This window comes from Dermochelys coriacea, chromosome 5 (assembly GCF_009764565.3).
Source record: "Dermochelys coriacea isolate rDerCor1 chromosome 5, rDerCor1.pri.v4, whole genome shotgun sequence".
NCBI classification, from domain to species: domain Eukaryota; kingdom Metazoa; phylum Chordata; order Testudines; family Dermochelyidae; genus Dermochelys; species Dermochelys coriacea.
In genome coordinates this window covers 95,167,374-95,194,595 of record NC_050072.1, presented here as the reverse complement: position 1 = coordinate 95,194,595, position 27,222 = coordinate 95,167,374, and the positions used below count along the sequence as shown (strand labels likewise).

The window sequence follows — 27,222 nt, the reverse complement described above, 5'->3', positions numbered from 1 at the left end:
TGGGGAGGGGGGACAGGGTGCAGGCTCTGGGAGGCAGTTTGGGGGGTGAGAGGGTGGGGAGGGAGTGCAGGCTCTGGGAGGGGGGTGAGGGGTGCGGTGCTTACCTGGGGCTCCAAGGCAGGGCGGATTGGGAGGCCTCCACGTGCCCCCTCGCTCAGACACTGCCCCTGCAGCTTCCCATTGGCCGCAGGGATGCTCGGGACAGGGGCGCAGTGCGTGAAGGCAAAGCTCCGCTCCGGGGCTGCAGGAAGGAGCCAGCAGACATGTGGAGCAAGCAGGCAGACGCCGCTCAGCTCAGCTCCTCTTGGGTCCCTGGGCCATTTTAAATCAACTAGCGGGAGGGAATGTCTGGGGGCGGCAGGTGGGGCCAAGGGAGAGACTCTGCCCCAAAACTGCTGGAACACTGCGGGCCACATTGGGGAGGTTTGCAGGCCGCAAGTTTGAGACCCCTGCTCTAGTGTTTAAGGGTAAAACTTTCAATAGCATCAAAGTCCCATTTTCAAAAGGGACTTAGGAAGTGCTGAGGAGCCTACGTCTCCCAGAATCCCAAGTTCCATTGGCTTTCAAGGAGCCTGTGGGTAAGTCTACACTGCAATTAGAGGGTCCCAGAGCTTGGGCTTGAGCCAAAGCCCGCACATCTACATTGCAATTAAACAAGACCTTAGCCCCATGAGTCCAGCTGACGTGGGCCAGCTGTGGGTGTCTAATCACAGTGTAGACATACCCATAGACTCCTGATTGCCTCCAAAGTCCCTTTTGAAAATGGGACTTAGGCTCATAAGTCCCTCTGGTATTTTGGAAATTTTACCCTAAGGGCCCAATTTTAAAGGCATTATAGCATCTAAAGATGCTGGTAGGTGCTTTTGAAACTTCCACTAAGCTCCTGTCTGCATCTTTAGGTGCCTAAATACTTTTTAAAAACTTCCCCAAGTGCAGATTGAAGGGATGGTTTGCCGACTCAGGGCCTTAAGCAGTTACACTTGTATCTTATAATGATGAGGAAATATTGACTGATCTAAGTGTTGGTTCTTTTCCATGGGTCATAATTTGGCCTGGTTAGTTATAGTGCCTTCAAATATGTGACTAAACGTTACAGAAAAGTGTATTATAGTTTGTAAATGTCTGTTCGCTATTTGCCATTTTAAAAAAAAATGTTAATAAAAGGCACAGATGTGGAAACATTAAGGTATTTTAAACAGGTTTTTTTTTTTTTTTTGCAGTTAAATCAACAAAATAATCTAATACCAGACTAGTTACAAAAAACCCATAAACAAAAACACCACTGCCACCACCACTACCCCCTTTTTCAGTTTCAATGTTAGTGTGTTTTTAGGCAAAAACAAACATCTTTTTGTCTCCGGAAAGAAGTAATAGAAGTGTCAGTGTTTGTTAACATATTTGACAAACTATGGCAGCAAAAACTATCCTTTTTTATATTTTGGCATGAACAATTGCCCTTTTATTGGGCCATTAATGCTATTTCGGAGCATCCGCAGACAATAATTTAGCAGCTGTTTATCAGGAGCTTTCATAAAGCATTGAATAGTATTCCAACATTCAGTAACCCTAACAACAGCATTTCAGAATCTGTGCCTGTTTAAATGGGATATCTGTAAATGTAGTTGTTCAGGGATGCATGACCCACAAAACCTATAAATTTGATTGGAAGTTACAGTGCTGGCATAGGCTGATGGATAGCAGATTAGAACCCTGATTAACCATGTGATTCGCAGGCTGGGAATATATTGTCCTAAGCAAGATTCATCAGATGCAATCAGAATGTCAAGTGGTCAGATGAAATTCAAATGTGCTTTGTGGCTTTTTTCTTGTGCTTTTCTTCTTAGGTTCCCTCCCCCCCCCCCCACCCTTTTATTTCCAAAGCTGAAAAATACCACTTTGATGAATTTGCTCCTCACCCTAAAGCTGTCTGTCTGTTATTCATCAGAAAGCAGGTCGCAGTTCAGTGAGCAGAAGAAAAGATTTTAATAGAAGCTGTGCCAAGGGCTGTAATGCATCATTTTAGGGCCCTAATTACATTACAATGACAAATATCAATGGTGACAACAGCAATAACCTACATCCTTTAATGGCTATGCTGGAAAAGGAGTTTGGGCTCTGCGCCATTAGATTAGACTTGGTTTCAAAACATAGGCCATTAGAAGCGTGTGTCCAGAGTAGTATTGGCCGATAACTGAAGCCTAGTGGAAAGGCCTGTAAATAAATGACGCCTCTCTAAAGCTTGGTCCTGTGAGACTAAAGAGGCAAAATTAGATGGCCATGGAAGCAGCAGTGTTTCCGAGGCAACTTTAGTTTCAAAGTGAGGAATTGGGTGCTTACGTTTATGAAATCATACTTCCCCCCTCCTGCCAATTAGGATGATCGTGAAAAATCCAATGGCAAAGCATCTCAAAACAAAAAGATACTCGTAGACAAAGCGGCTAATTTTAAAATGAAGGTTTTTAAAAACGTTCATCGATGTATCTCTATATTTAAAACTTTGCTTTTCTTTTTCTTTCTCTTTCTTTTTGCCTGTTAGGCAATGAAGACTAGTGTAGGAGGTAGTGTATAGGCTTCATAACCATTTCAGGCCCACTGAGATACTAACCCACGTTATTGGTGCCTTTCCCTGCAGATAATGGAATGGCACAGCAAGAAATCGGACTGTCTGGCTTCCAGGGGTTAACTCTTTCTTTATTGTGTTTGGTAATAAATAGTTAAGCACGCTAAAAACTAAACCTGCTGTCATATTACTCTGCAGACTTCAGCGTGTGAAAGACTGCATATCCCTAGGTTTCAGAGTAGCAGCTGTGTTAATCTGTATCCGCAAAAAGAACAGGAGTACTTGTGGCACCTTAGAGACTAACAAATTTATTTGAGCATAAGCTTTCGTGAGCTACAGCTCACTTCATCAGATGCTTGCCTCCAATGAAGTGAGCTGTAGCTCACGAAAGCTTATGCTCAAATTTGTTAGTCTCTAAGGTGCCACAAGTACTCCTTTTCTTTTTGCATATTCCTAGTACTTGTATTCCATGAATCCATGCCAATTCTTTAGATTTTTGATGCATTTCTTCATTTGCTTTATTCCTGCAAAAGATACACAAGTGTTTGGTTCTGGGGGTGTTTTTTTGGGGGTATTTTACATTATCCTTCATAATAGGACATGTGGCAACACCGGCTGTAGATGTGCTTACTGTGAACATACATTTGCTTTGGTTAAATGGGAAAGAAGGAAGTGGAAGAATAATGGTTTGAACAAACCGAAGACTAACTTGTGTACTAATAATAATTTTAGTGCAGACAGTGTACTCAATACAAAGACAGTCCCTGCCCCTGAAGAGTTTTTCTAATCTACAAGAATGCCTAAAATAATAATTTTTTCCAATTTCACCTAGGTATTTGACTAATAAAGACTATGTCAAGGTGCTTCAGTTTCAAGGCTTTATTTTTGGACAAGATTCCTCCTTCCTTTCACCCCCCCCCACTTTGCCCCCCCTGCAGGGAAGAAAGAAATTTTGATTTTCAAACTGAGCTAGTCTCTTCCTCTTATAATTACCTAGCCTAATAGGTGGCAATATGATGCATGTTTTGGGTGATCACATAGAGCAACTTATTTACTGTAAATTCTTAGTTGATGTTAAAGGTGAAAATCTCTTATTCTGAGATGATGATGATTTAGATAGACTCTTTTTTTTGTTTTTGTTTTTTTGGTATCAAAACCAAAAAGAGAGAAGCTAAGACTAGAATCTTGAATGTGAGCCCCTTTAAACTCTGAAGACAGTAGTGGATCGAGCATTTGAGACAAACTGGCCTCCACTGTCTTATTTTTGGAGCAGATCTAAAATTTCTTAAGTTTTGGTATGGTTAAAAAGTATGAGACTGGCTCTCCTTGCAAGATTACTGATATTTATGATAACACCTCATGAGAATTTGCTGTTGTCTAATCTAAAACCCAGGCCTTAAACTAACTCTAGTCAGGATCCAAAACCATTCTGTTCATCCATTTGTAAAATGAGCCTTGCTTTGCCTTTCTTGGTCTAAGCGGAGTAAAGATCTTGCCAAAATAATTTGGTGGCACTTGAATATGTGTGGAATATCCCTGGGATCAGGGTCTTTAAAGATTGTGCAGTTAAGAAGTTCACAATATTCTAGGTATAAGAAAGTAGTGGATAAACTGTGAAATTTATCGGTGTACACTATAGATATATTTTTATAGGTGCTAAGTAATAACCAAACAAGAATGAGCAGCCTGATTTTTGTTAACCAAGGATGTATTACTGTAACTTTTTCCTAATGGTTTTGATATTTACTCTTATTCCAAACCATGAAACTAAAGCCTTTTTTTGAAAACATATGTGATAGCCCAAAACTCAAATATATAAGCATCCTTTAATGCAAAGATGTCCATCCTAATTTAGGTAACAAACTTGATATGTCTTTCTCTTCTCTTCCACACCCTTCAAGTCCAAAATGGAAACAGTGCTTGTCTCCACTATGTACCTTTGCCCATGGTAGCTCAGTGACTTGACAGTGGCTTTCAGAATGTATCCAGGTAACATCAAGGGCCACCTTAGATAACTTTCTGAAGATTGGTTCAGCATGGCTGCCTGGCATCATTGCAAGGCCATGCAGAAGTATGGTGGATTAATCCATGGGAAAGTAATGGTTCAATATATTTTTTTTTCTCTATGAAAGAGAGATACACATTGAATACCTGGTGGATCCAGAATGCAGAAATTTGAATGTCCTTTCTCGCTTTGCTACAGCTCCACAATGCTTTGTAACTGTGTGTCCACCTCCTTCCTAGCTTGTAGACTTCAGCAATAACGCAGACCATGTTTCAGTCACATCTTGCCTCCACTGTCAGGCCTTCATGAATGAAGAATACTATCATTAAGCAAGCCTGTCTTGTTGCAGATCATTTGTTGGAGGCAGCTAAAAGTTCTAAGCAACATAACTTCAGAGAGAAGGACCCTCTAGTAACCTGCCTAGTGGAACGCCATACTCAAAGCACCAGTACTTCTGCTTTGTTCTTCATCAGAGGATCCTCTTACCTCTTCACACACCAGTGTCTTGGAAAGTTTTGTAGTATTTATTACTGCTTAATTCTACTTCTACTCTACGATGTGCAATCATATGCCTCCCTAAGATGACCATAATTCTAATGTCATTGGAACTTTTCAGTGAAGAACAGTACTGATGGGGTTAACTAGACCTAAAAATGCATATGCATCATATATATTAACAAGGGACTTTTATGTTCATGTAAATAAACTACAAAAATAGAAAACAGTGTTAGGCTGTGGCTAGAAATCTGAATCTTAAGTGCGGGCTATTTCTTTCATTCTCTTCCACCATCTTGTTGATCCCTCCCAAGAGTTTGAATATTTTTGAGATGTCTTGCCATCATTAAAAATTCTTCTCTTCTCCCATACAACTTTTTCATACTTTATCCAGGAGCAGACTGCTGTCTCCACAGGTCCAGGTAACCTGACGTTTCTGAATCAAGCAAGTATTAAAGTGCTGCAGTTTTGTAGTATTCTGGGACCACTAATATTTAAGGCCTGCATAATGGTTTACCTTCTAACCTCCTGTTTACAATTGCTCAGACCTTCCAGAAACACTCACTTTTCTGGCTGATGCTTCTCAAGCTCTGACTCTGCTTGTCGGGGAAGGGAGAGTGTGTGTGTGTGTGTGTGTGTGTGTGTGTGTGTGTGTGTAAATTCTTTCTCATGGGGGGAAAAAACCCTTGCAACTGTTTTTAAACGGTTCCAGAGCTGAAACAGCTGTACTTCAATGTTGAAATTTAGCATGGACGTAACTGTAATTGGGGAGAAGTGCCTTTATGTATGCTAGGTAAAATGGCCTTTGATGTGGCTAAATTTATGCTGTAGTTCAGCCAGAAGTTCTAGACATGATGCAGGAATCACTTGGTGAAATTCTACGGCCTATGTTAGGTAGGTCAGACTCGACTATCATAATGATCATTTATCAGCTTAAAAATCTGTGACTGTGAGCCTCCACTGCAGTTTATGTACGTTTATGCTCACTCTTAAAGAGTGCAGTTAAGGAAGAATATTCAATGCACATGTGACTATTAGGGTTGCCAATTTTCTAATTTCAGAAAAGCAAACACCCTTACTCCACTTCTTGCCCTGCACCTTCTCTGAGATATCCTGCTCACTCCATCCCCTTCCCTCTGTTACTTGCTTATTTTACCAGTCTGGGAAGAGAGTTGGGATGTGGGAATGGGTGTGGTGTGCAGGAGGGGGCTCCGGGCTGGGGCAGGGGGTTAGGGTGCGGGAGGAGGAGCAGGCTCTGGGTGTGGGCTCTGAGGTAGAGCTGGGGATGAGGGGTTGGGTGCAGGAGGGGGCTCAGGGCTGGGGCAGGAGGGTGAGGGGTGTGGGTTCTGGGTGGCGCTTACCTCAGGCAGGTCCCAGAAGTGGCAACATGTCCCTCAGGTTCTGAGGGCAAGGGGTGGCCACGAGGGCTCTGCCCACTGCCCCCATCCACAGGCTCTGCCCTTGCAGCTCACATCGGTTACGGTTCCTGGCCAATGGGAGTTGCGGAGTCGGCACTTGTGGCTGGGGCAGTGTGTGGAGCCCCCGTTGGCCGCCCCACCCCTTAGGAGCCAGAGGGACATGTCACCACTTGCAGGAGCCAGGTTAGGAGCCTGCCTGTGCTGCCAACCAGACTTTTAATGGCCTGGTCAGCAGTGCTGACCAGAGCCACCAGGGTCCCTTTCGACTGGGTGTTCTGGTCGAAAACCAGACACCTGGCAACCTTACTGACTAATTTATCTGTGGGGTACAAAGGGGACTGAAAACATGTATGGGCTGAGTAGGGTTGCCAACTTCCTAACTGCACAAAACCAAACAACCTTGCCATGCTCCTTGCCCCCACCTCTTTCTTGAGGCTCCGTCCCTGCCCTGCACCTTCTACGAGGTCCTACCCATCGTAGAAGACCATCCATTCTCCCGCCATGTCTCACTCTCTCCCCAACCCTCATTTGGGTGAGGGCTCTGGTTGGGGATGTGGGCTCTGGGGTGGGGCTAGGGACGAGGGGTTCAGGTTGCAGGAGGGGCTCAGAGCTAGGGGACAGGGTGCGGGCTCCAGCTGGGGGTGTGGGCTCCGGGGTGGAGCTAGGGATGAGGTGTTTGGGTGAAGGAGGGGGCTCGGCTGGGGCAGGGGGTTGGGGTGCAGGAGGGGGTGAGGGATGCAGGCTCTGGCAGAGTGGCGCTTACCTCAGGCGGCTCCCAGAAGCGGCCAGCATGTCCGGCTCCTAGCCGCAGGGGCGCCAGACGCTTTTGCATGCTGCCTGTGCCTGCAGGCGCCGCCCCTACCAATCCCATTGGCCACAGTTCCTGGCCAGTGGGAGCTGCAGAGCCGGCGCTTGGGTGGAGGCAGCGCACGGAGCCCCCGTGGCTCCTCGTGTACCTAGGAGCTGGACATGCTAGCTACTTCTGGGAGCTGTGCGGAGCCAGGGCAGGCAGGGAGCTTGCCTTAGCCACACTGTGCCGCCGACTGGACTTTTAATGGTCTGGTCAGCGGTGCGGACCAAAGCCACTAGCGTCCCTTTTTGACCGGGTGTTCCGGTCGAAAACCAGATGTCTGGCAACCCTATGCCTGAGTCTTTGTCCTCCGAACCTATAAATCTCAAGGAGTTAGTTAGGTAAGGCTACTGCATACATTTCAGGTGCACCAGAGGAAGCTTTGCAGCTGAGGAAGGCATATTCTGTGTTTATTCAGTGGAGGACCTAAAATGCATAGATTTTTTTTCAGCTGTTACAATTACTGATATTTTACAAGTTGGGATAATTTATGAAATAGTGAAGATTAAGGCCTGAGTTCTGCAAGTTGCTTTGTGAGGGACCCAGGGGAGCCTGTTGAAGTCAGTAGGGCCCCTCGTGGATGCAGGGGTCTGCCTAATGCAGAACAGAAGGATCAGTGCCTATAGCTTTTTTTTGTTGCTTTTTTAATAAACCTAGAAAATTCTGTATAAAAATAGTTGCATTGTTGCTAAACCTTCAAGTTAGGAAATGCTCCAGCAATATTAATTTTAGCAACTACAACTCAATCTCCTTGTTCCTAGATGAAAAGTACATAGTAAACTGTATTTTCTTAAGAGGCGTACTGTAAACTATTGTGAAAAATTGCAGGCATATATAGGTCAATTAAATCTGGAGGTAAATTAGCTTTGTAGTTAACTGTATAAGCTCCTGAACTGCATTTAAGGAAGGCTGTATTGCTAGATAACCAGAAAATGTGTTGTATGTGAGTGTTGAAAAGTGTCATAATATGCACAAGGGGTTAAAGTTAAAATTTCACATGAACCCATGGCTGTAGCATATCACGACTTCTGATGACATAGCTTTATAACCATAATGTTTCATTAACACAGATTTTTATATGGAATGCTAGATACTTTACTAGTAATGAACATCTGTTGGTTAGATAATTTTTTTTAAGGTTTTTGTCATTTAAAAGATTGCATAGTGAGAAGGTTGAAAGGGTTGCTGATGAAAGAAGGAAACCAAAATTGCACAAGTATGAGTGTTTGTCATTCTGGTAATGACTTTGCAAGAAAAAGAGCATTTTGCCCTTCTATATAATGAGGAATTAACCCTATGTAGAATTTATTTTAAGAAAGTCCCTGTAATTGTAACTGCTGTGATATCTCCCCTACCTACTTTAAGATGTGCGGGTTAAATATATATAATAATCCATCTCTATGGAACTATCCTATAGAATCAGATTACCAGAGTAATTCCAGTGAATCAGTTGACTTCAGTGAAATGACTCTAGTTTTAATCCAGGAAAAGTGCTCTCAAAGATCTAATTTGTTTTTGGTTCAGAAATTTTTTCTTTATATATATTTACCCCCATCTTACAATTGAGTCATTGTCATATTCTTTGAATGAAATTGTCCTTTTTTTTTTTCTGTGAGGGAATGAAATATATCGTCAGTATTCAATAATTTTTGAAGTTTTTTTTAAAGTTTGAAAATAGTGCTGGAAAAAAGTATGGTTGGTTTGTGTGCTGCTCCTCCTGGAGACTTCATGAAACGCCTCCAATTTTATAATGGAAATGAAAATTCTCTTTGGATCATATAGAAGCTCAAAAGCTTGTTTTGTGAGGAAACTCTTAAAAATGTGAGCTGTAAATGACTAACAATAGCCATTACCTGTTGTTGCATTGGGTCACTGAATTATTTTTTTATTCTTATTGGCTTGTCCAGTTAGAACATGGTTAGACAAAACCATTGATAGATGCCGTTTGATATGTTAGCTGTTCATGTGATAACACTAACATTTGAGAAATATAGAATACACTAACTTTCTTCTTCTTGCGTGCAGGCAGAAATTGTCAAGAGGCTGAATGCTATATGTGCGCAAGTCATCCCCTTCTTATCCCAAGAGGTAAGGTAGTTGTTTGCAGATACTGGCCTAAAAAGATGCTCTGCAGTTGTTGTTGTTACAAAAGTGGAGCTTTGTATTGACCTTTCTGGCTTTGTAAAACTCATGGTGCCTGTATTTCATTTTCCAAGGTGCTGTTCCAACATCAATGTCTTATTAAAAATTCAGTAGAATATGATTTAAGTGCATTAATATAATAGATCACGTTCTAATGTGCTAAGCAAAATTTAGTTGCTTAAAATATTTTGCTGTCATGTACAATGCAGTGTTGCTCAGAATAATGACTTTGTCAAACTGGCATCTAATAGGATAGATTGAAAAATTGCTAGAAATACATGATTTGTGGTACATTCTTGACAATGGGCATTAAAAGTAGGCAGAAATATATGTAGGTCTATCAAATGATGATGCTCTAGATAGTAAACATACTAATGAAGCTTTTGTTTGTCGTATTCTTCCTCTCTGTCTTCTGTGTGTTTGAGGAAAATACCCAGAAGATTAACTCTCTGTAAGCACTGATCTCAAAATTATGATTAATTTTCATGAGCTTGAGTGCATTGTGGATGTGTTCTGAGAGAGACAGGGAACCTGAGGAAAGGGTATGGTGCTGGCTGGGGGAACCTTGCTACCATTGGCTTGTGTGGAATAAAATGAAAGTGCGGTTCATGAAAGGAGAATTCAAGTGTACAGTGGTTTTTAAAAAAAACAAATGTGTTGCGTGCGTGCAGGGGCAGGATTTGGACGTAGGGGGCTGTTGGAAGTAGGCTGGCTTGATGCTGTATAATTTAGGGATTCATTTCAGTAAAATCAGTGGTTGGAAGTCAAAGCTTACAGCAGTGTTTCTTTGTAGTGCAGCTGCAAAGCACTGTATTGCAGTCTGAGAATGTACTACGATTCTTTCTCCCATCTTTTCAATTGTTCCACAAAGTGTCATTGCTTTTCAGGAGAGCTGTTCATTCTTCTGCTTGCTGGAGGTCATGCGTTTGATTCATGCACGGGGTGTGTGTGTGTGTGTGTGTGTGTGTGTGTGTGTGTGTGTGTGTGTGAGAAAATTATGAAAATAATGTTGACAAGACTAGACCAAAAGCTGCCACTATCCCCTTTGGCCTATAAAGTTGTGTTTGAGGACTAAATGTTGTAGTGAGTTAGTGCACAAACCTTTCCCTGCTGCCACTGAGGGCCAGAATTCAAGTCCTGCCTTGAGTCACAAATTAAAATTAGTTTAATCCTTGTACTCATTTGTTAATGCTACAGAAACACTGCACATTTGGAAATTGCTCTGTTCAGGAGTTACACAGGGTTGGATTAGTGAGATAGGATTAATGTGTATTGGCTTTTATTTTGGAAATCTGTCACTGTACCTATTCCTGATTCAAGCCAGTGCTATTGGTCCCTTCACTGTATGAATACTAAACTGACGAGTTTAAAAGACATGTGGGGGAGAGTATTTGGCAAGCATAGCTGTGATCTGGGCAAAAAATCGGGTCCAAATGCAGAAGTGACATTTTGCCTTAGGTAGGAATAGTGTTGTCCTACTTTCAGAGATCTTGATTTATTATTATTATTATTATTATTTTATTACTTTATTTTCTATGGCTGCAGTTTTAGAACTTTCCACTGAAGTCCTAAAGAAATCCTTGTTTTAATACATAAATTAGCCGAATTGTACCTTTCTCCGTTCTCCCTTACCACACACACAACATGAAAACTTGGACAATGGACTTATTAATTAGAAAAAAAATATGTGGCTTATTGGTGATATTTGAGTTTGCCATCCTTTTGTTCATCTTAGGCTTGGCCCTTTCTATGTGTTCATATGAAAAAAGGGGTAAGGTTTTGGGGTTTGTGTGTAAGTGGTGGTGCCCTAGTCAGTTCAACACAGATTTCTTCTCTCCCACTGCTCCACATATATCATGCTCACCTTACTCCACAGTCAATCTGCTGAAAGCTTGCACTGATGCATTTTAAGTGATGCACTGGAGGGAGGAGGAATCATGAAGGATGCATTATTGCCTCTTGCTGCAGGAAGGGAGAATAATCTGTGTGGGATGCATAAGCAGAAATTGGGGAGTTGTGCTGTGACTTCTACCTTTAACCATAGTCCTCTACGCTATCTACCAACTTTCTAGGCCACGTCTGCACCACAAACTTTGGTCAACACAAATTAAGTCAGCACAAAGCCACCAAAGTTAGTTGTGCTCATGCATACCTGGCTCTTTCTGTTGGTGCTGAGGTTGCTCACCAAGAGTGCATAGTGTGGTGTACCATAGGTAGATAACCCAGTGTGCAACCCACCACCCTCCAGTGCACTGTGGAAACTTTGGCAGAGCATGGTGAGGGAGAAATGAGTCATGCAGGAGTGAATGGGAGCAAGGGATCAACTTCCCAGCGTGCAACTGTCTCGATCCCATAATGTTGTCTTTTGTGCCTTTTTAAAAAAATCCCACAAACCCACACAGCCCTCCTTGCTGTTCACCATCTCTGACAGAAGCATGGAGCATGTACAAGACTGCATGAATGTCATAAGTGTTGCAAGCACAGGACACACAATACTCTGGTATTTGCAGAGCCATAAGAGGAACCAAATCAGCAAGGAACATGATTTCTTGGAGGACAGATTTATGTGGGACATAGAGAGAACCAATTCAAGGTTGTTAGTGGAATTCACCGAGCAGCTGCAGATGGTGGAGCACCGCTTTGGGCACTGAGAAATAAGCACTGACTGGAGGGATTGCTTTGTAATACAGGCATGGTATATATGAGCCATGGCCGCAGAATTTTCAGATGCACAAGGCCACGTTCTTGGATCTGTGGGCTGAACTCACCACATTCCTCCAGTGCAGGGACACCAAAATGAGAGCTTCATTGACAGTGGAAAATCAAGTGGTGATTGAGCTGTGGAAATTTGCATTGCTAGAGTGCTACCAGTCAGTGGGAAATAATTTTGGAGTTGGAAAATAGACTCTGGGGACCTTTGTCATACGAGTGTGCAGGGCATTAATCATGTATGCAGGAACATGACTCTTGGAAATGTGCAGGACATAATGGATGGATTTGCAGCAATGGGATTCCCAAATTGTGGTGGGGTGAGAGATGGCTCACATATTCCTATGTGGGCACCAGAGCACCTTGCCACAGACTGCATGACCAGAAAGGGCTTTTTTATGGTGATGAAAGCATTGGTGTCACCAACTTCAATGTTGGCTGGTCAGAAACATGCATGATGCTCACATCTTTAAAAATACAGGACTGTTGAGAGAGCTACAAGCAAGGACTATTTCTCCCCGAGCAGTGGGTTACCATCGGTGATGTTGAAATTCCAATAGTGTTCTGGGGGACTGTTGGTGGGTGGGGTTCAGGGCCAGTCCTGGCTGCACTGACTGGCAGTGACCATCAAGCATCTGGGGCTAGGGGAACTTCGGCCCTCCCTGCTCCACCAGATTCCATCCCAGAGCCCATTGAGGCAGTAATTCAGAAACGTGCAACCTAAGAGGGATGGGTGCCCCTACGCCTGCTCCCAGGGCCACTTTCTACTCTGTTACTCTGTTGGTGTCACTTGTTCACCTCTGGGTCCATTCTGCTCTGCTCCAAAGAGTCTTTCTCTCACAGCCATGGCTCATTATTGCCAATCTCCATGATTGAAAGGCCTTTGGCAGCTTAGCATTGAGGACCAGGCCCAACCATGTGAGGCCTCGGTGGCTTCTTAACAGGAACTTGCAACACAGAACTGCCCTCCTGCTCCAATTACCCTGACCGAACTAAATTGTCTCTTTTGAGCTCAGTCTCCCCTGTGAGCATGCCCAGCAGGGGCAGATGGGCAGGATTTTCTGGGCCTAGATCTGCTTCTTAACCTTTACTTCCCCAGTGGGTTCATGCACCCCATCACAAGTATACAGCCTATCTCTTGCTCCCCTGGCTCATGAAGCTTTCACTAGCCACCTTGACAGCACCAAAGAAAGATTCAACTGCTGGCTCAGCTGATGCAGAATGACAGTGACATGCACTTTTAGTAGATTGAAGGGGGGTTGGCGCTGTTTGCTAACAAGATTGGATCTCAGTGAAAAAAACATCCCAATGGTTATATAGCTGTCTGCTGCATCCTGCATAATATCTGTGAAGCAAAGGCGGGGGAGAAGTTGCCACCGGGGTGGAAGGCAGAAGTGGAGTGGCTGTTGGCTGCGTTTGAACAGCCGGCCTCGAGCGGTATTAGAAGCGCTCATCTTGAAGTTGTATGGCTCAGGGAAGCTTTGAAAAAGCACTTCAACAGTGAGCCAAGTAATGCATTATGGAATACTGTGCTTTAGTTGGCCCTGGTGTTTTGGAGCCTGTTAGGAGTTGTATGGTGCTTGGTATACATTTATGACTATAACTCTATCAATTCACCTATTATTTTTGTAGTGCTTGCTTTACACTTGATTGTTATGCTGTCATTGATCCTATGAGTTGTCGCACTGTAACAGTGGGTGCTTTCAAAACTGCTAAGCACTCTGCAGCTAATGTTGTGAAGCAATAAAGATGAATTATTTTTCAAATAGAATTTTATTCTGTAACAAAATCAGTGCAAAGAAAAGTATATGCAATTTAAAAGCAAATACATTAAAAATTTTATAAATTAATGGACTAGAACTTAACAAAGGCAAGGAACATTCATGTCCATTTTACCTACACATACATTGGCCTGTGGAAGCCATGGTCACTCTATGTGAAGCTGTGATTGTTCTTAATATCTCCCAGGGTAGAGTGGCAGGGGTGAGGATGTGGCCCTTGATGCCAAGTGAAATGTTTGGGGGAATGTGGGGAGGTGCTGTAATGAAGTTCTCCATGGACTGCAAATGGAGGCAAGCCCATGACTGTTGAACCTGTAGGTCCATAAGAGTCTGTAGCATCTGTCTTTGCTGCCAGAAGCTCCATTATGTCCTGGTGCATCTCCTTCTCTTCCTGCTGGGACTCCTGAGCCTACCTCTTGTCTGCTCTTTCCTTCTCCAGTCGGTCTGCAGTGTTCACCCTCCAGCCCCTTTGCTCATAGTCTGATGCAGTCCTGGCTTGCAGGATCTCACTGAACATGTCATTCTAAGACCTCTTCTTCTTTCTTCTCCTTATCTGGCTCAGGCCTTCCAAGGGTGTAGAGGGGGAACCCCTCAAGGCCGTAATGGCAGCAGCTGCAGGTAAACCACACAGAGGTACCATTGTCTATATAGTCACAACAGAAGGTGAAAGTTAAGACTCAGAACTCCCTTCCCTTGGTCCCCTGAGGTTTTAAACAAGACATGCCTCTTGATACTTCTGCTTCAGAGTGCTTGTGCTCAGTGCCGTTCACAGCACCAGCCGTGGGGAGTATGGCCTGCCAGAGATGAAGGAAATAGGGAGGGAGTTTCTTGTATGAAACAGAGTATAGGGAAATGGCTCTGAATACTGGCACAGTTTTCCTCAGGTGGTGGCGATCTTAGCTGATATCTCACTCTTGAGGATGACCAAAGGCACAACGCATAACTGCTGCTGGTGTCCCAAAGCCAGCTGGGCCTGAACGTGGTAGCTTGTGTTCTGCAGAGGTGCCTGCCAAAATTATTGCCGAATGGTGTGGGAAAGCATCCTACTTTGGAGGAAGAAATAAATCTGCCATTCCTAGAAACCTTTAGGAGAGGATTGCAGAGTACCTCCATTAAAGTTTCATGGAGATCTCTGAGGAGGAGTCAAAAGATGTTTCTGAGTACATAAACAAACTGCTCCGTGTGGCTCCCCTTGCCGCAGGGGAATGAAAAGGAGATAATGCTACCTCACTTTTTTGTACCTCTACCCCTTGAAGTACAAGTAAATTTAATGAAAAGTTAATACCTGTATCCTGTTGAGTGGGGGGTGCCATCAGTACATCATTGTAATGGGAAATATAATTATATACTTACCTGAGTTTCTTTCCTTGTATCAGGCTCTACTGCCAGGAGTGACTGGACTGTGGTAGAGTCTCAAACAGGTCCTGGCTTGCAGCATAGCTGGACCCTCTGGTCGCATATTCCCCCATCTTCCTCCTCCATCTCTTCCTGAGTCTCACTGTTCATGCCATGGGTCTGGGGCTTAGGTTCCTCAGAGGAACCTGTGCTTGTCTGTGGGGTGGTGATGGCATCTCTGTCATGTATGGTATGCAGCTCTTTGTAAAAGCAGCAGGTCTGCACCTCAACACCTGATTGACTGTTGGTCTCCCTGGACTTATGATATGCCTGGTACAGTTCCTTTGCTTTCATGTGGCACTGTTGATGGTCCCTGTCATACCCCTTCTCCTGCTTCCCCTGTGCAATCTTCTCATAGATGTCCATGTCTCTATGGCTGATCCATAGCTGTGCTTGCACAGCCTCTTCTCTTCTCTTAGGCCCAGGAGATCCAATATCTCCTGTTTACTCCAAGCCAGAGCTCTTTTGGAGCATGTAGCTTGCATGGGCAACTGGGCAGTTGCACACAACAAGGGAGAGCTACTAGGTTTGCTTGCCAAGCTGGACAATCAGGAAAAGTCATGCAAAAAATTTGTGGGGTTTTGAAAGGCAGGGAGACCTTCTGGTCTCCATGACTCTTGGACCATGGAGTTCACAATTGTGACCAAAACAGTCAGTATAGGGCACTGTGGGACAGCAGCTGGAGAACTGTGAGTGTCCATGTTCGTAACACAGCATCTACACCCATGCTGCACTGACCTCAGTATGTTGACCATGGCTCAGCACTGCGTGGGGATATGGTGTTACTGTGTCACTGTAAACAGGGTGCTTATATCAATGGAAAACCAATGAAGCGTAGACGCGTTATAACTAGATCTATGCCCAGTGGCTAACATTGACCTAACTTTGTAGTGTAGACCAGGCCCTGGGTGTTGGGAGCAATTTTTCAATGCATGATGAAGGCTGTCTTCACACGCAACTTATATTGGTATAACTCTGTCACTTGGGGATGTGGAAAATTCACAACTCTGAACGAGACAGTTATACTGACCTGATTACGAGTGTAGATGGTGCTATGTTGACGGGAGGGATTTTTGCTATGGTGGATTGTCTATCGGTGTAGTTAGCGTCTTTACTGAAGCATTGCCACTGCACCTTTTAAGTGTAGACAAGCCTTTAGAGAAATAATCACACACTTGAACTGCACTAGCCATTCCCACAATCATGCTCATAACAAGGAACTTCGATGATAGTCAGCAGAATTGATCCAAAGGATATAGTTACAAAAGAATGTTGCCCCACTTCTTTTATGAATACAGTATTATCTACTAAATTCCTAACACCATTGACATCAATGGAAAGACTTCATTGGGCTTCAGATTGGGCCCTAAAGCTAAGCATTTTCAGGTCTGCAAATAGAATCTTTTATGGTTTCTATGTTTGTCTGTGCTAATTGCCTCTGCTTTATAAAATCTTGGCCCATAATGATTTCTTTACCTGTTCACGTCTCATTCTCTTACATTTATCAAGTGGTATACCTTCTTATGTGTGCATATTCCATAGTGTCAAAGCTCTCCAGGCTAAAAAGGAAATGAACAGGTTCAAAAAAAAATTCAGAACTTCACCTTTTTTACATGCATTTACAAAGAGCAAAGGGAACATTTCCAAAAAGTCTCTGTGCCAATTTGTCTTGCTTGAGGGCAAGTGTAAGCATATGTAATTTTAATGCTTCTAATAGGAGTGTAAAAATCTGTCTTAAAAGTAAAGGAGTACTTGTGGCACCTTAGAGACTAACAAATTTATTTGAGCATAAGCTTTCATGAGCTACAGTTCACTTCATCAGATGCATTCCTTTCCTGTACGAGTTTTTTTTCATGAAGTTGATAGATTTCCACTCTATACGGCTAAATTCAGTGCCTTGCATAATGACGGGTTTCATAGTAGCAGCCGTTAGTCTGTATTCGCAAAAAGAAAAGGAGTACTTGTGGCACCTTAGAGACTAACAAATTTATTTGAGCATAGCTGTAGCTCATGAAAGCTTATGCTCAAATAAATTTGTTAGTGTCTAAGGTGTCACAAGTACTCCTTTTCTTTTTGTGAATACAGATTAACATGGCTGCTACTCTGAAACCTGTCTTAAAAGTGCCACTGATTGAGCAAAATAAGATCTTTATGCTGAAGTGGTGAAATTCTAGTAACTGCATAGCCCCTACCTAATATTAATATCTGTTAAAATCATGTTATGTCGGCACACATAGATGTAGCGGTTTTGAGTGTTTTTACTAATTTGGTTTATAATCTCAGTCTTTTTTTTTATTTAAAGTGTTTTAATGAAATCCTGTTTTTCATGATCTAGAACAAGGGTTCTCAAACTTCATTGCACGGTGACCCCCTTCTGACAACAAAAATTACTACAGGATCCCAGGAGGGAGGACTGAACCCTGAGCCTGCCCAAGCCCTGTCACCCCAGACTGGGGGGCCAAGGCCAAAGCCCCAGGGCTTCAGCCCCAGACGGAGGCCTGTAACCTTAGCCCCACTGCCCAGGGCTGAAGCCCTCGGGCTTTGGCTTTGGCCCTGGGCCCCAGCAAGTCTAAGCCAGCCCTGGCGACCCTGTTAAAATAGGGTTGCAACCCACTTTGGGGTCCCAACCCACAGTTTGAGAACTGCTGGTCTAGATTAATATAGAATTGAAATACATTGTGCTTATACTGTTTATGCATTTTGTTTACAATATAATTGTGGAATATTAGCTTAAAAATGTGACCAGTCACTTTAGTATTGTGTCTGTAGGGGGAAATTAACAAAATACAGTGGTTATATGCACTGATGACAACATTATTCCCTCATAATATCACCAGGTTAATTTACCTTATTTCTTGTAAGCTTCATAAGGAATCAATGGTTTGCAGTAACTCAGTTGATGCAAGAGATTCTGGCAAAAATCACCAGGTTTCTTGATAAGGATGCATTGTAGAAGTATAGAATGATTTAAATCAAAGCGACTTAAATCACTGATTTTAATTATGATTTAAATGAGCAAGCATGAAACCTTGATTTAAAGAATCGATTTTAATTGTTTTGCATTTGTACTTTTTTAGTGATTTTTTTTTTCTCTTAAAGAGAGGTTGAGTTTTGTTAATTAAAATTGTTGTTAAATGGTTAATTTAATGGTTGATTTAAAAATATCAGTTTGAAACTAAATATAGCCTTTACACTAAATTTGATATGCTTTTCCTGACCAGGAGGCTATACTGTATCTATACATATTTATTTAAGCACTTGTGTAGCTTAATTTATATTTATTTAATTTTAATTTTTACATTTTGTGTGTTAGAAAATGGTGAATGTTGCTTTTCTTATTTACTAGATAACTCATTTTTTTACTTCTGATTTTTTTTTTTTTCCAAGCTCTATTTGGATGGAAATTCAGATTCAATGACAAATGCACAACAACAGTATTTTAAATTTATTTTTGTTAAATAAAACTACTTTCAAACTACTGTATGCACAAGGAAATAAGTTTATCTAAAGGTTTATCAAAACCTGTTTGCATTTAAAACTGATTTAACAAAGGCTGTATTATCTATAGTTAGTGAATTGAACAGATTGTTTCTGGTCCCCATGCCCTATAATATTTTAGAACTAGTAGATCTCATCCTCTCACACCTACATTTTATTCATCGATTGGAAGAGGAAAACAAGCTTCCCTGCTTTTTCAGCTGCCAATTGGTTTCTTAACTTTGAATATACTAGCCATTGAACTGAACTGAAGAAAATATTCATAGATTCATAGATACTAAGGTCAGAAGGGACTATTCTGATCATCTAGTCCGACCTCCTGCACAGCACAGGCCACAGAATCTCACCCACCCACTCCTACAAAAAACCTCACCTATGTCTGAGCTATTGAAGTCCTTAAATCATGGTTTAAAGACTTCAAGGAGCAGAGAAGCCTCCCTCCAGTCACCCATGCCCCATGCTACAGAGGAAGGCGAAAAACCTCCAGGGCCTCTCCAATCTGCCCTGGAGGAAAATTCCTTCCCGACCCCAAATATGGCGATCAGCTAAACCCTGAGCATATGGGCAAGATTCACCAGCCAGATACTACAGAAAATTCTTTCCTGGGTAACTCAGATCCCATCCATCTAATATCCCATCTCGGGGGATTAGTCCTATTTACCCTGAATATTTAAAGATCAATTACTTACCAAAATCCCATTATCCCATCTCTGTACTTGCAAAAGAGTCCACTGCTGTCAAAAGCTAGTTTAGCAAATCAACAAATTCTGGTGTGAGGTGCTTAGACCACTGAACTGGTGGAAGTCACTGGCTAACTTTCTTTAAAACTTGGCAACAAACCTGTATTGCTTAATATTTTTTTCTACTTAATTTAAATTAATAGGTTATAATAAGTTTGACTTAATTTTAACTAGGGCTGTCAAACGATTAAAAAATTTATTGTTGGTAATCACAGTTTTAATCACACTGTTAAATAATATTAGAATACTATATATATATATATATTAAATATTTTAAAATATAGGCTCTGGGCTTCACTCCTGCTTCTGCTACTTTGGTATTAGGCGTTTATATTAGCAAATTCTTCATGGATTGCTAGTAGTTTGTCTACCCGCTCTATGGAGTGTGTGCTGTACCTTCCTTGTAAATCAGTCTCTGCCCTTTGGCTCAGGATTACTATCTCTTGCACTGTTCTCTTCCATTGTACATTTTGTACAGCTGACATGGACAGTGAAACTACCTAAATTCCGACATTCTCATCTGCAACTCCTTTGAACACACAGTGCACCAGAACAGAGCAGCTGGGTTCTGCAGAGTGAAGAGTTCAGTGAGTTTTGCTCTAGATTCATTAAATGCATCTGTTTACCAATGCTGAAGTTGAGGATGGAATGGAATTAGGCCTTGTACACACTAGTCTGTTCTGGAGGATCTCTCACTCTTTTTTTTTTTACCACTAGTGTAGCTCCCCTGGTGGTGGGAGCGAGACATAGTAGATAGAGCACAGGCATTTTTACCAATACGCCATGTTGGACTCGCTCTGTTCAGGGTTAATTAACATGGTGGTAGAAATGCCTGTGCCCTTTTTATGGTATGGTCTCTGTTGTTACTACCACTGGTGGTGGTGTGATGGTGGATAGTGTAGACACAGCTACACAGAAGCAACAAGAGCGGGTGATGAGAAGACACAGGGATAAATAGGAAAAGAAAAAATGATGCTTGTCTGAGTTACAGGCGTGGTAGGAGAATGGATTCCTTGGCCTGGCCTTTTAATCCAATATGAAACACACACAGAGTAGGGTAGAGAGAACTCTTTTTGAAGAAAAGAACTGGTTATTATAATTGGAAGAAAATCCGTTCTTTATTTGCTTGTGTACAAGAAGGAATGTTGGTTTAAAGGAGTATATTGGGAGTTACAGCTCCTGCTCTGTGCCCTCTTACTTCCTTGTTCTCTCCTACCCTTCTCTTAGATATAAGCCTTGTCCTCATTAGTTGGTGGGCAAGATATTGTATGTGGTTTGGTTTTGGCATCATGCTGCCAGCTGTTACAGCATACATAGGATAACTCATTTAAACACAACTGCCAAACAATGGGAGATTGAATAAATCAATCCTGAAATACATATGAAGTTTGGGTTAGCCAGGTGCCATCCTATTCAGTGTGTGCCTTTCCTTGCATTAGTGTTATCTTCAGATTGCACTGGATATTTGGTGTTCAGTCCTGTTCCTTCTTTTTTCCTGGATGCTATGCATTGTCATAAATATAAAGGGAAGGGTAAATACCTTTAAAATCCCTCCTGGCCAGAGGAAAAATCCTTTCACCTGTAAAGGGTTAAGAAGCTAGGATAACCTCGCTGGCACCTGACTACAATGACCAATGAGGAGACAAGATGCTTTCAAAGCTGGAGGGAGGGAGAAACAAAGGGTCTGTCTGTGTGATGCTTCTGCCGGGGACAGAACAGGAATGGAATCTTAGAATTTAGTAAGTAATCTAGCTAGAAATGCGTTAGATTATGATTTCTTTAAATGGCTGAGAAATTAGACTGTGCTGAATAGAATGAATATTCTTGTCTTTGTGTCTTTTTGTAACTTAAGGTTTTGCCTAGAGGGATTCTCTGTTTTGAATCTAATTACCCTGTAAGGTATTTACCATCCTGTGTTTACAGAGGTGATTCTTTTTACCTTTTCTTATATTAAAATTCTTCTTGTAAGAAATTGAATGCTTTTTTCATTGTTCTTAAGATCCAAGGGTTTGGGTCTGTGGTCACCTATGCAAATTGGTGAGGATTTTTATCAATCCTTCCCCAGGCAGGGGGGTGCAAGGTTTTGGTGAGGATTTTGTGGGGAAAGATGTTTCCAAACAACGCTTTCTCAAAAATAAACCCAGACGTTTGGTGGTGGCAGTGGAAGTCCAAGGGCAAAAGGTAAAATAGTTTGTACCTTGGGGAAGTTTTAACCTAAGCTGGTAAAAGTAAGCTTAGGAGGTTTTCATGCAGGTCCCCACATCTGTATCCTAGAGTTCAGAGTGGGGAAGGAACCTTGACAGCATGGCATCTATGTTTCTTCACAATAGTGACTAAATAAAGCAGAGCCTTTATATACAGGTATTACGTTTTAAAATGGAGTAAAACAAGCAAGCTGCCTCACTCAAGGCAAAAGGTATGTGTGTACAATGAACTCACTTGGAGGTCTTTATTTTCTCCAGATCCTGTGATTTTTAGTGCGTGTGTGTGTTTGCATGGATGTCTTGGTAGAGAAGTGGCTCCTTTGGGTCTGAATCCTGAAAGGAATGCAGTGTAGGGAAACTCTTAGTGAGGCTCTGTGCAGGGGTCTGTCTGTCCAGATCCAGTTGTAGAATTGGGGCATTAGTGGGTGAGTCCATTGTGCGTTTTGGTTTGTTTGCGTGGTATGTCAGTGAAATTTTAAATAAATGTCTAAGAAGCTAGCAATAGGTGTTAGCAATTGTGATTGTCCTTCCCATATCTAATGAAGGGCTCCAGTTTACTAGGTTCACATCTTCTCTCCTCTCTATGGGCCTGTTCAAAAACCCACTGAAGTCAGTGGAAAGACTCCCATGGACTCAAATGAGATTTGGGTCAGGTCCTAATAGAGTAGAATTACCATGTAGCTGTTCTGGAAACTTACTCCTTTGTTAAATCCATACAGAATAAACTTACTTTAGTTTTACTAAGATTTTGGAGGGTGGACAAAACGAGATTTTTCTCCTCTTTGCTCTTGTTGTTTGAGATTTGTCCCAGGGAACAGAGCAGTATTTGTCTCCAGTCCTTCACGGCGACGTAGTTCTTATGCATGGTGCAGGAGATCATTTTTACCATGAATTGTAGGATTGACTTGTATTTTTTGCAAAATTTAGTTGAAAACTGGAGCTCTTATTCTAGCAACTTCGTGCCTCTTAGGCAACTCCTGATAGATATTTAAAAAGCCTCTTTTTAACTGTTACTAAAACTAGTACTTAAATGTCCTTTACTGTAGTATTGGTGAGGAGGATTTTGCTCTGCTAGCCTCTTGCCAGAGTTGTTTGGAAACCTTGTGGATTTTTTCATATTTTTTTCAATGCTTTAAATAATTGTTACCTCAAAATTATTGCACTCTAATGAAAAGAAATACAGCACCACTTCGAGCAAGAGAATATTCACATACCCAAAACCTTTAAGTTAGGGTTAAAATGAACATTATACTTCCAAAAACCAAAATGCTCAAAAGTAAAAAATTTAAAATCCAAGGGTCAGAGTCTGTTCTCTGCCTCAGTGTGGAAGGAACAGCCTAGGGGAGGAAAAGGGAAGGCAAAATCGCACCCTAGTCCCGCCCCTGCCCTGAGGCCCTGCCCCCACTCACTACATTCCCCCTCCCTTGGTGGCTCACTCTCTTCCACCCTCACTTGCTTTCACTGGGCTGGGGCAAAGGGTTAGGGTGTAGGAGTGGGAGGGAAGGCTCCATCTGGGGGTGCAGGCTTTAGGGTGGGGCTGGGGATAAGGGGTGCGGGAGGGGGCTGCGGGTTGAGGCAGGGGGTTGGGGCACGAGCTTACCTCTGGTGGCTCCCGGTCAGCTGCACAGTGGTGGGGCTAAGGCAGGTTTCCTGCTGGTCCTGACTCTGCACTGTGCCCTGGAAGCGGCTAGCAGATCGGTCTCCTAGGCGGAGGCGTGCAGGAGGCTCTGCACGCTGCTCTTGCCCACAGGCACCACCCCCGCAGCTTCCATTGGCCGCAGTTCCCGTCCAGTGGGAGTGCGGAGCCAGTGGCCCCTCTGTCTAGGAGCCTGACCTTCTGGCCGTTTCCGGGGCGGAGTGTAGAGCCAGGACAGGTAAGGACTAGCCTGCCTTAGCTTTGCAGCACCGCCAACCGAACTTTTAATGGCCCAGTTGGTGGTGCTCACCGGAGCCACCAGGGTCCCTTTTTGACCGGGTGTTGCATTCGAAAACCGGACACCCAGTCACCCTAGCAATATGGCCCCTGGCACAAGTTAGGGAAGCCACTAAGGGCTGCTGTAACTGACAGTGTCTTCCCACAATTGTCAGAGCTCCCCCTTGTAGGTCTCGCTCTCTTTCTCCTACATGGTGGGATAGCATAATGTTGCTTATGTTGCCATTTTGCTACCTCTGTGTGGGGGGAGCTTTTGGGGGGGGGGGCTGTTTTTCTGCCCCATTTAAGTCCCCTTTATGTCACCAAAGCTGTTTAAAGGGGACTTGCACAGGATCTACCCCAGGATTCCTACATCAACATTAATTCTGCTCCGCATCCCTACTGTAACGTAAACATCCTTTCTACCACTGTCCATGTATTCTCTCTCAATACAGATCAAACACTCTCTCTCCCTCCAAAACTCTTAACGAACAGTTGCATTTGGGATTGACATGTGACTCTCTGCTAGAAACTATATCTGGGTGAGAGCTGGTTGGGATGGAGGAGAGGTGAATTTGCAAAAAAAAAAAAAAAAAAATTTCCTTTATATATATATATATTTAATTTTTTCACTTAAATTCATTGAAATTTTTCAGAATTTCAGATAGCTGTGCCTAGAGTCCTAGGGCCAGATTTTCTTGCATTCTAGCCTCTGTGCACAGCTGTTGTGGCACAAAGGGGTTGGAAAACACCTGGATTGGGCCAGCTGAGACTTGCCGCTGATAATGGGGCACTCTTAGCTGGTCTAAAACCAGTATATTTGGTTCCTGAACCAAATGTTTCTCCCAATACAGGAACATGTTGTTGCTTGGAGGGGGAGAGGTGTGGTGGGAAGTAGCTGGAGTATCCGGCTATCTGCAGCCTGCATATGCTTGGTGTGCAAATTGGTCTTAAAAATCATGACCACTAATAGGATCTTGACACATCCCATTTCCTGCATGAGCCAAATTGCACATTAGAAAATCTGGGTCTTAGTTTTGAAATACAGTTCAGAGCGGACTTCTCAGCGTCTCCTGTTCCATTACAGCATAAAGACACCATTATACCTGGCGCATCCTTGTGATGTGAGGTCTTGCCTATACTATACTCAATTTAGCTTCTGGCTATAGATCAGAGAACAATACATTCCCCATAAAGGCCTCAGATCTGGTTGAACCCTCTTCTGCACAAATGCAGTGACGTCAACAATTAACCTATATTGTGGAAACCATAATCTCCAAAGTGTGTGTGTGGTGTTGTTTTTTTCTAATATGGCATTCATTTCTGTAGTCTCATCAGCACAGTGCAGCTCCAGCTAGACTCAGCTACTCAAATGGATTGTAGGATCTTATTGTAGGATTGGGACTGATTCTGTTTTAAATCAATGTTTTCAAATAAATATCCCTTAAAACTTTCAGGATGTAGCCATCCTAACTGATAACAGAAGTAAAGCATCACTCAAATAAAATAATATATACTCAAATAAGATAATATAACGGCTGAAGCTTGTAAACTGTGTTTGATGGAACTGTTTAAACTATTAAAATTTACATTTTTAGGGATTGGAAATAATTAACTTTCATATTTTTGACAGACGTGAGAATGAAATTTTGAATTTCCTTCCCATGGTTGAATTGCTCTGAAGTGTATCAAGAAGGGGAATCTGCTCTTCCTGTGACGAGGAAGCAGTGTGACTACTGAAATGCATTCCTTTCCTTTTCAGTACATATCTTTTATTTAACAAGATTCTGTTGTAAGGAAAAGGTCCTGGCTTTTAGGATGGAGCATATTTTCAACAGAAGAACACACTGATGAATAAAAGAGAGGCAGGTCTTGGAGCAGTTCACTTTGGGGAAGGAGGGACTATGGTATGCATCTAGGAAGGTAGTTACTTAGATAAAATACTCCCCTCTACCTCCTTTCACACATCCACACAGCAGTTTACTGTCTACTCAGAGATACTTTATTTCAAGCCCTGCATGAGGTTGAAGGGTTAGAAAAAAGAAAGGGGGGGAAAAAAAGAGAAAATCTGTGCTTAATTGACTAGAAAACAAATAATTTTATTTTGTTTCTGATCTTCATTTATAGCACCAGCAACAAGTGGTGCAGGCTGTGGAACGTGCCAAGCAAGTGACCATGGCAGAACTGAACGCAATCATTGGGGTATGTGGTCTTTCCATTTTAGCTCTAATAGTGTTTGTAATTAGCTCTTTTTCTTTATTTAAAAAATAAAAATTAAAAATTTGCTCCATCAACTGAGCAAAAGTTGTGGACAGCAGTAAAGTTAAGTAGTCTGACTAAATCTGCATAAAAACTGATTGCTACATAAAAACTTTTATTGAACCGTGGCCATAAGGTGAATAGTGTAACTGTTTTATCCATCCCTCTGGGAATCACCTTTTTTTTTAGTTTTCTTTTTATTTATTTTTTAAGTAAAACTTTTTTCATTTGCTTAGTGCTGTTCAGTCTGCCTCTGAAACTACCTTGTAGGTAGCATTTGATTTGCACTGCTACTGAATGAGGGTTTTTACCTCCCTCCTCCCCCCTCCGGTCCATGTGCATGATGGCCAAAAATAGTGAGTATCCACTTTGTAGCTCACTTTTTTAAAATAAAAAATCCCCTTCCCCCAATCTACAATTAAATGACATTCTCAAAGGAAGTGATAGGTGCCATGCTCCCAATTGTCTGAAAAATACAGGGCCCCTCATCTGAAAACATTTCTGGCAACAGTATAGCATAGCGTAGAAGTCCTGCAAGGTTTTAGGGGTTTGGGCAGCCATAATGTTTACGTCTTATGACTCAAGAGGAAAGGAAAAACAATAAAATATTGGCTGTTCACACTGCATAAAATAAAGGTGAGAAATCATAGCTTAATAGCACCTTATTCACATCTATAATTATGCAGCTGGTGCAAGCAGTTGTTTAAGCTATTCTAATGAAGATACGACAACTGTTTGGGGAAGGAGGGACTATGGTATGCATCTAGGAGGGTAGTTACTTATTCTATCCCCTCCAAAATGCTTTTTCTTTTGTGTATAGCTTATATACAAATCTCTTTTTTTTTTTTTTTTTTTTATTCAGTGTATCAAACACACTTTGAAATGCTAATTATTCCATTTACTTTCATTAAAATTCAAATTCCTGAGTGAAGATGTGGATAAGGGTCGCCAAATAATCAATCTGAAGTGAAGATATTGCTTCAATTATGCTTCTGTCTTTTAACAAGGAAATCGGGACTCTCTCTGATCATTGCTGATGGTGGTGTAGAGCAGTTGTCTGATTGTAGCTTGTTTTTAATAGTCGGTTTCTAACTCTATTTTGTATCCCACTGACCACAAGAATATACTGGTAGTCAATTAGAAGATACAAATGGAAAAGAGTAACCTTTATTTCCTGTGAAGTGCCCCTTGGAAAGAAGGGGATGAATCAGAGCGAGTCATGTAGAATCATGAATAACATTTGTTGTATGTCTT

The 27,222-nt window shown here is 42.2% G+C and overlaps 1 protein-coding gene and 1 long non-coding RNA gene across 15 annotated transcripts in view; both read left to right on the top strand.

The window, feature by feature from the left end:
• The window catches only part of LOC119855647 (transducin-like enhancer protein 4), a 123,841-nt gene that overhangs the window by 26,723 nt on the left and 69,896 nt on the right, over positions 1-27,222 (top strand). For 9 of the 14 annotated variants that reach the window (XM_038402093.2, XM_038402089.2, XM_043514549.1 and 6 more), the window contains 2 exons: positions 9,354-9,416; positions 25,837-25,911. In XM_038402093.2, the coding sequence (XP_038258021.1) occupies positions 9,354-9,416; positions 25,837-25,911 (138 nt within the window). The remainder of the gene's footprint in view (positions 1-9,353; positions 9,417-25,836; positions 25,912-27,222) is intronic. The other 5 variants (XM_038402092.2, XM_038402091.2, XM_038402099.2 and 2 more) reach the window with 1 other exon arrangement.
• LOC122460203 lies at positions 25,924-26,794 on the top strand. Its single transcript, XR_006281339.1, has 2 exons — positions 25,924-26,701; positions 26,739-26,794. It is a non-coding gene; the product is annotated as an uncharacterized LOC122460203 (long non-coding RNA).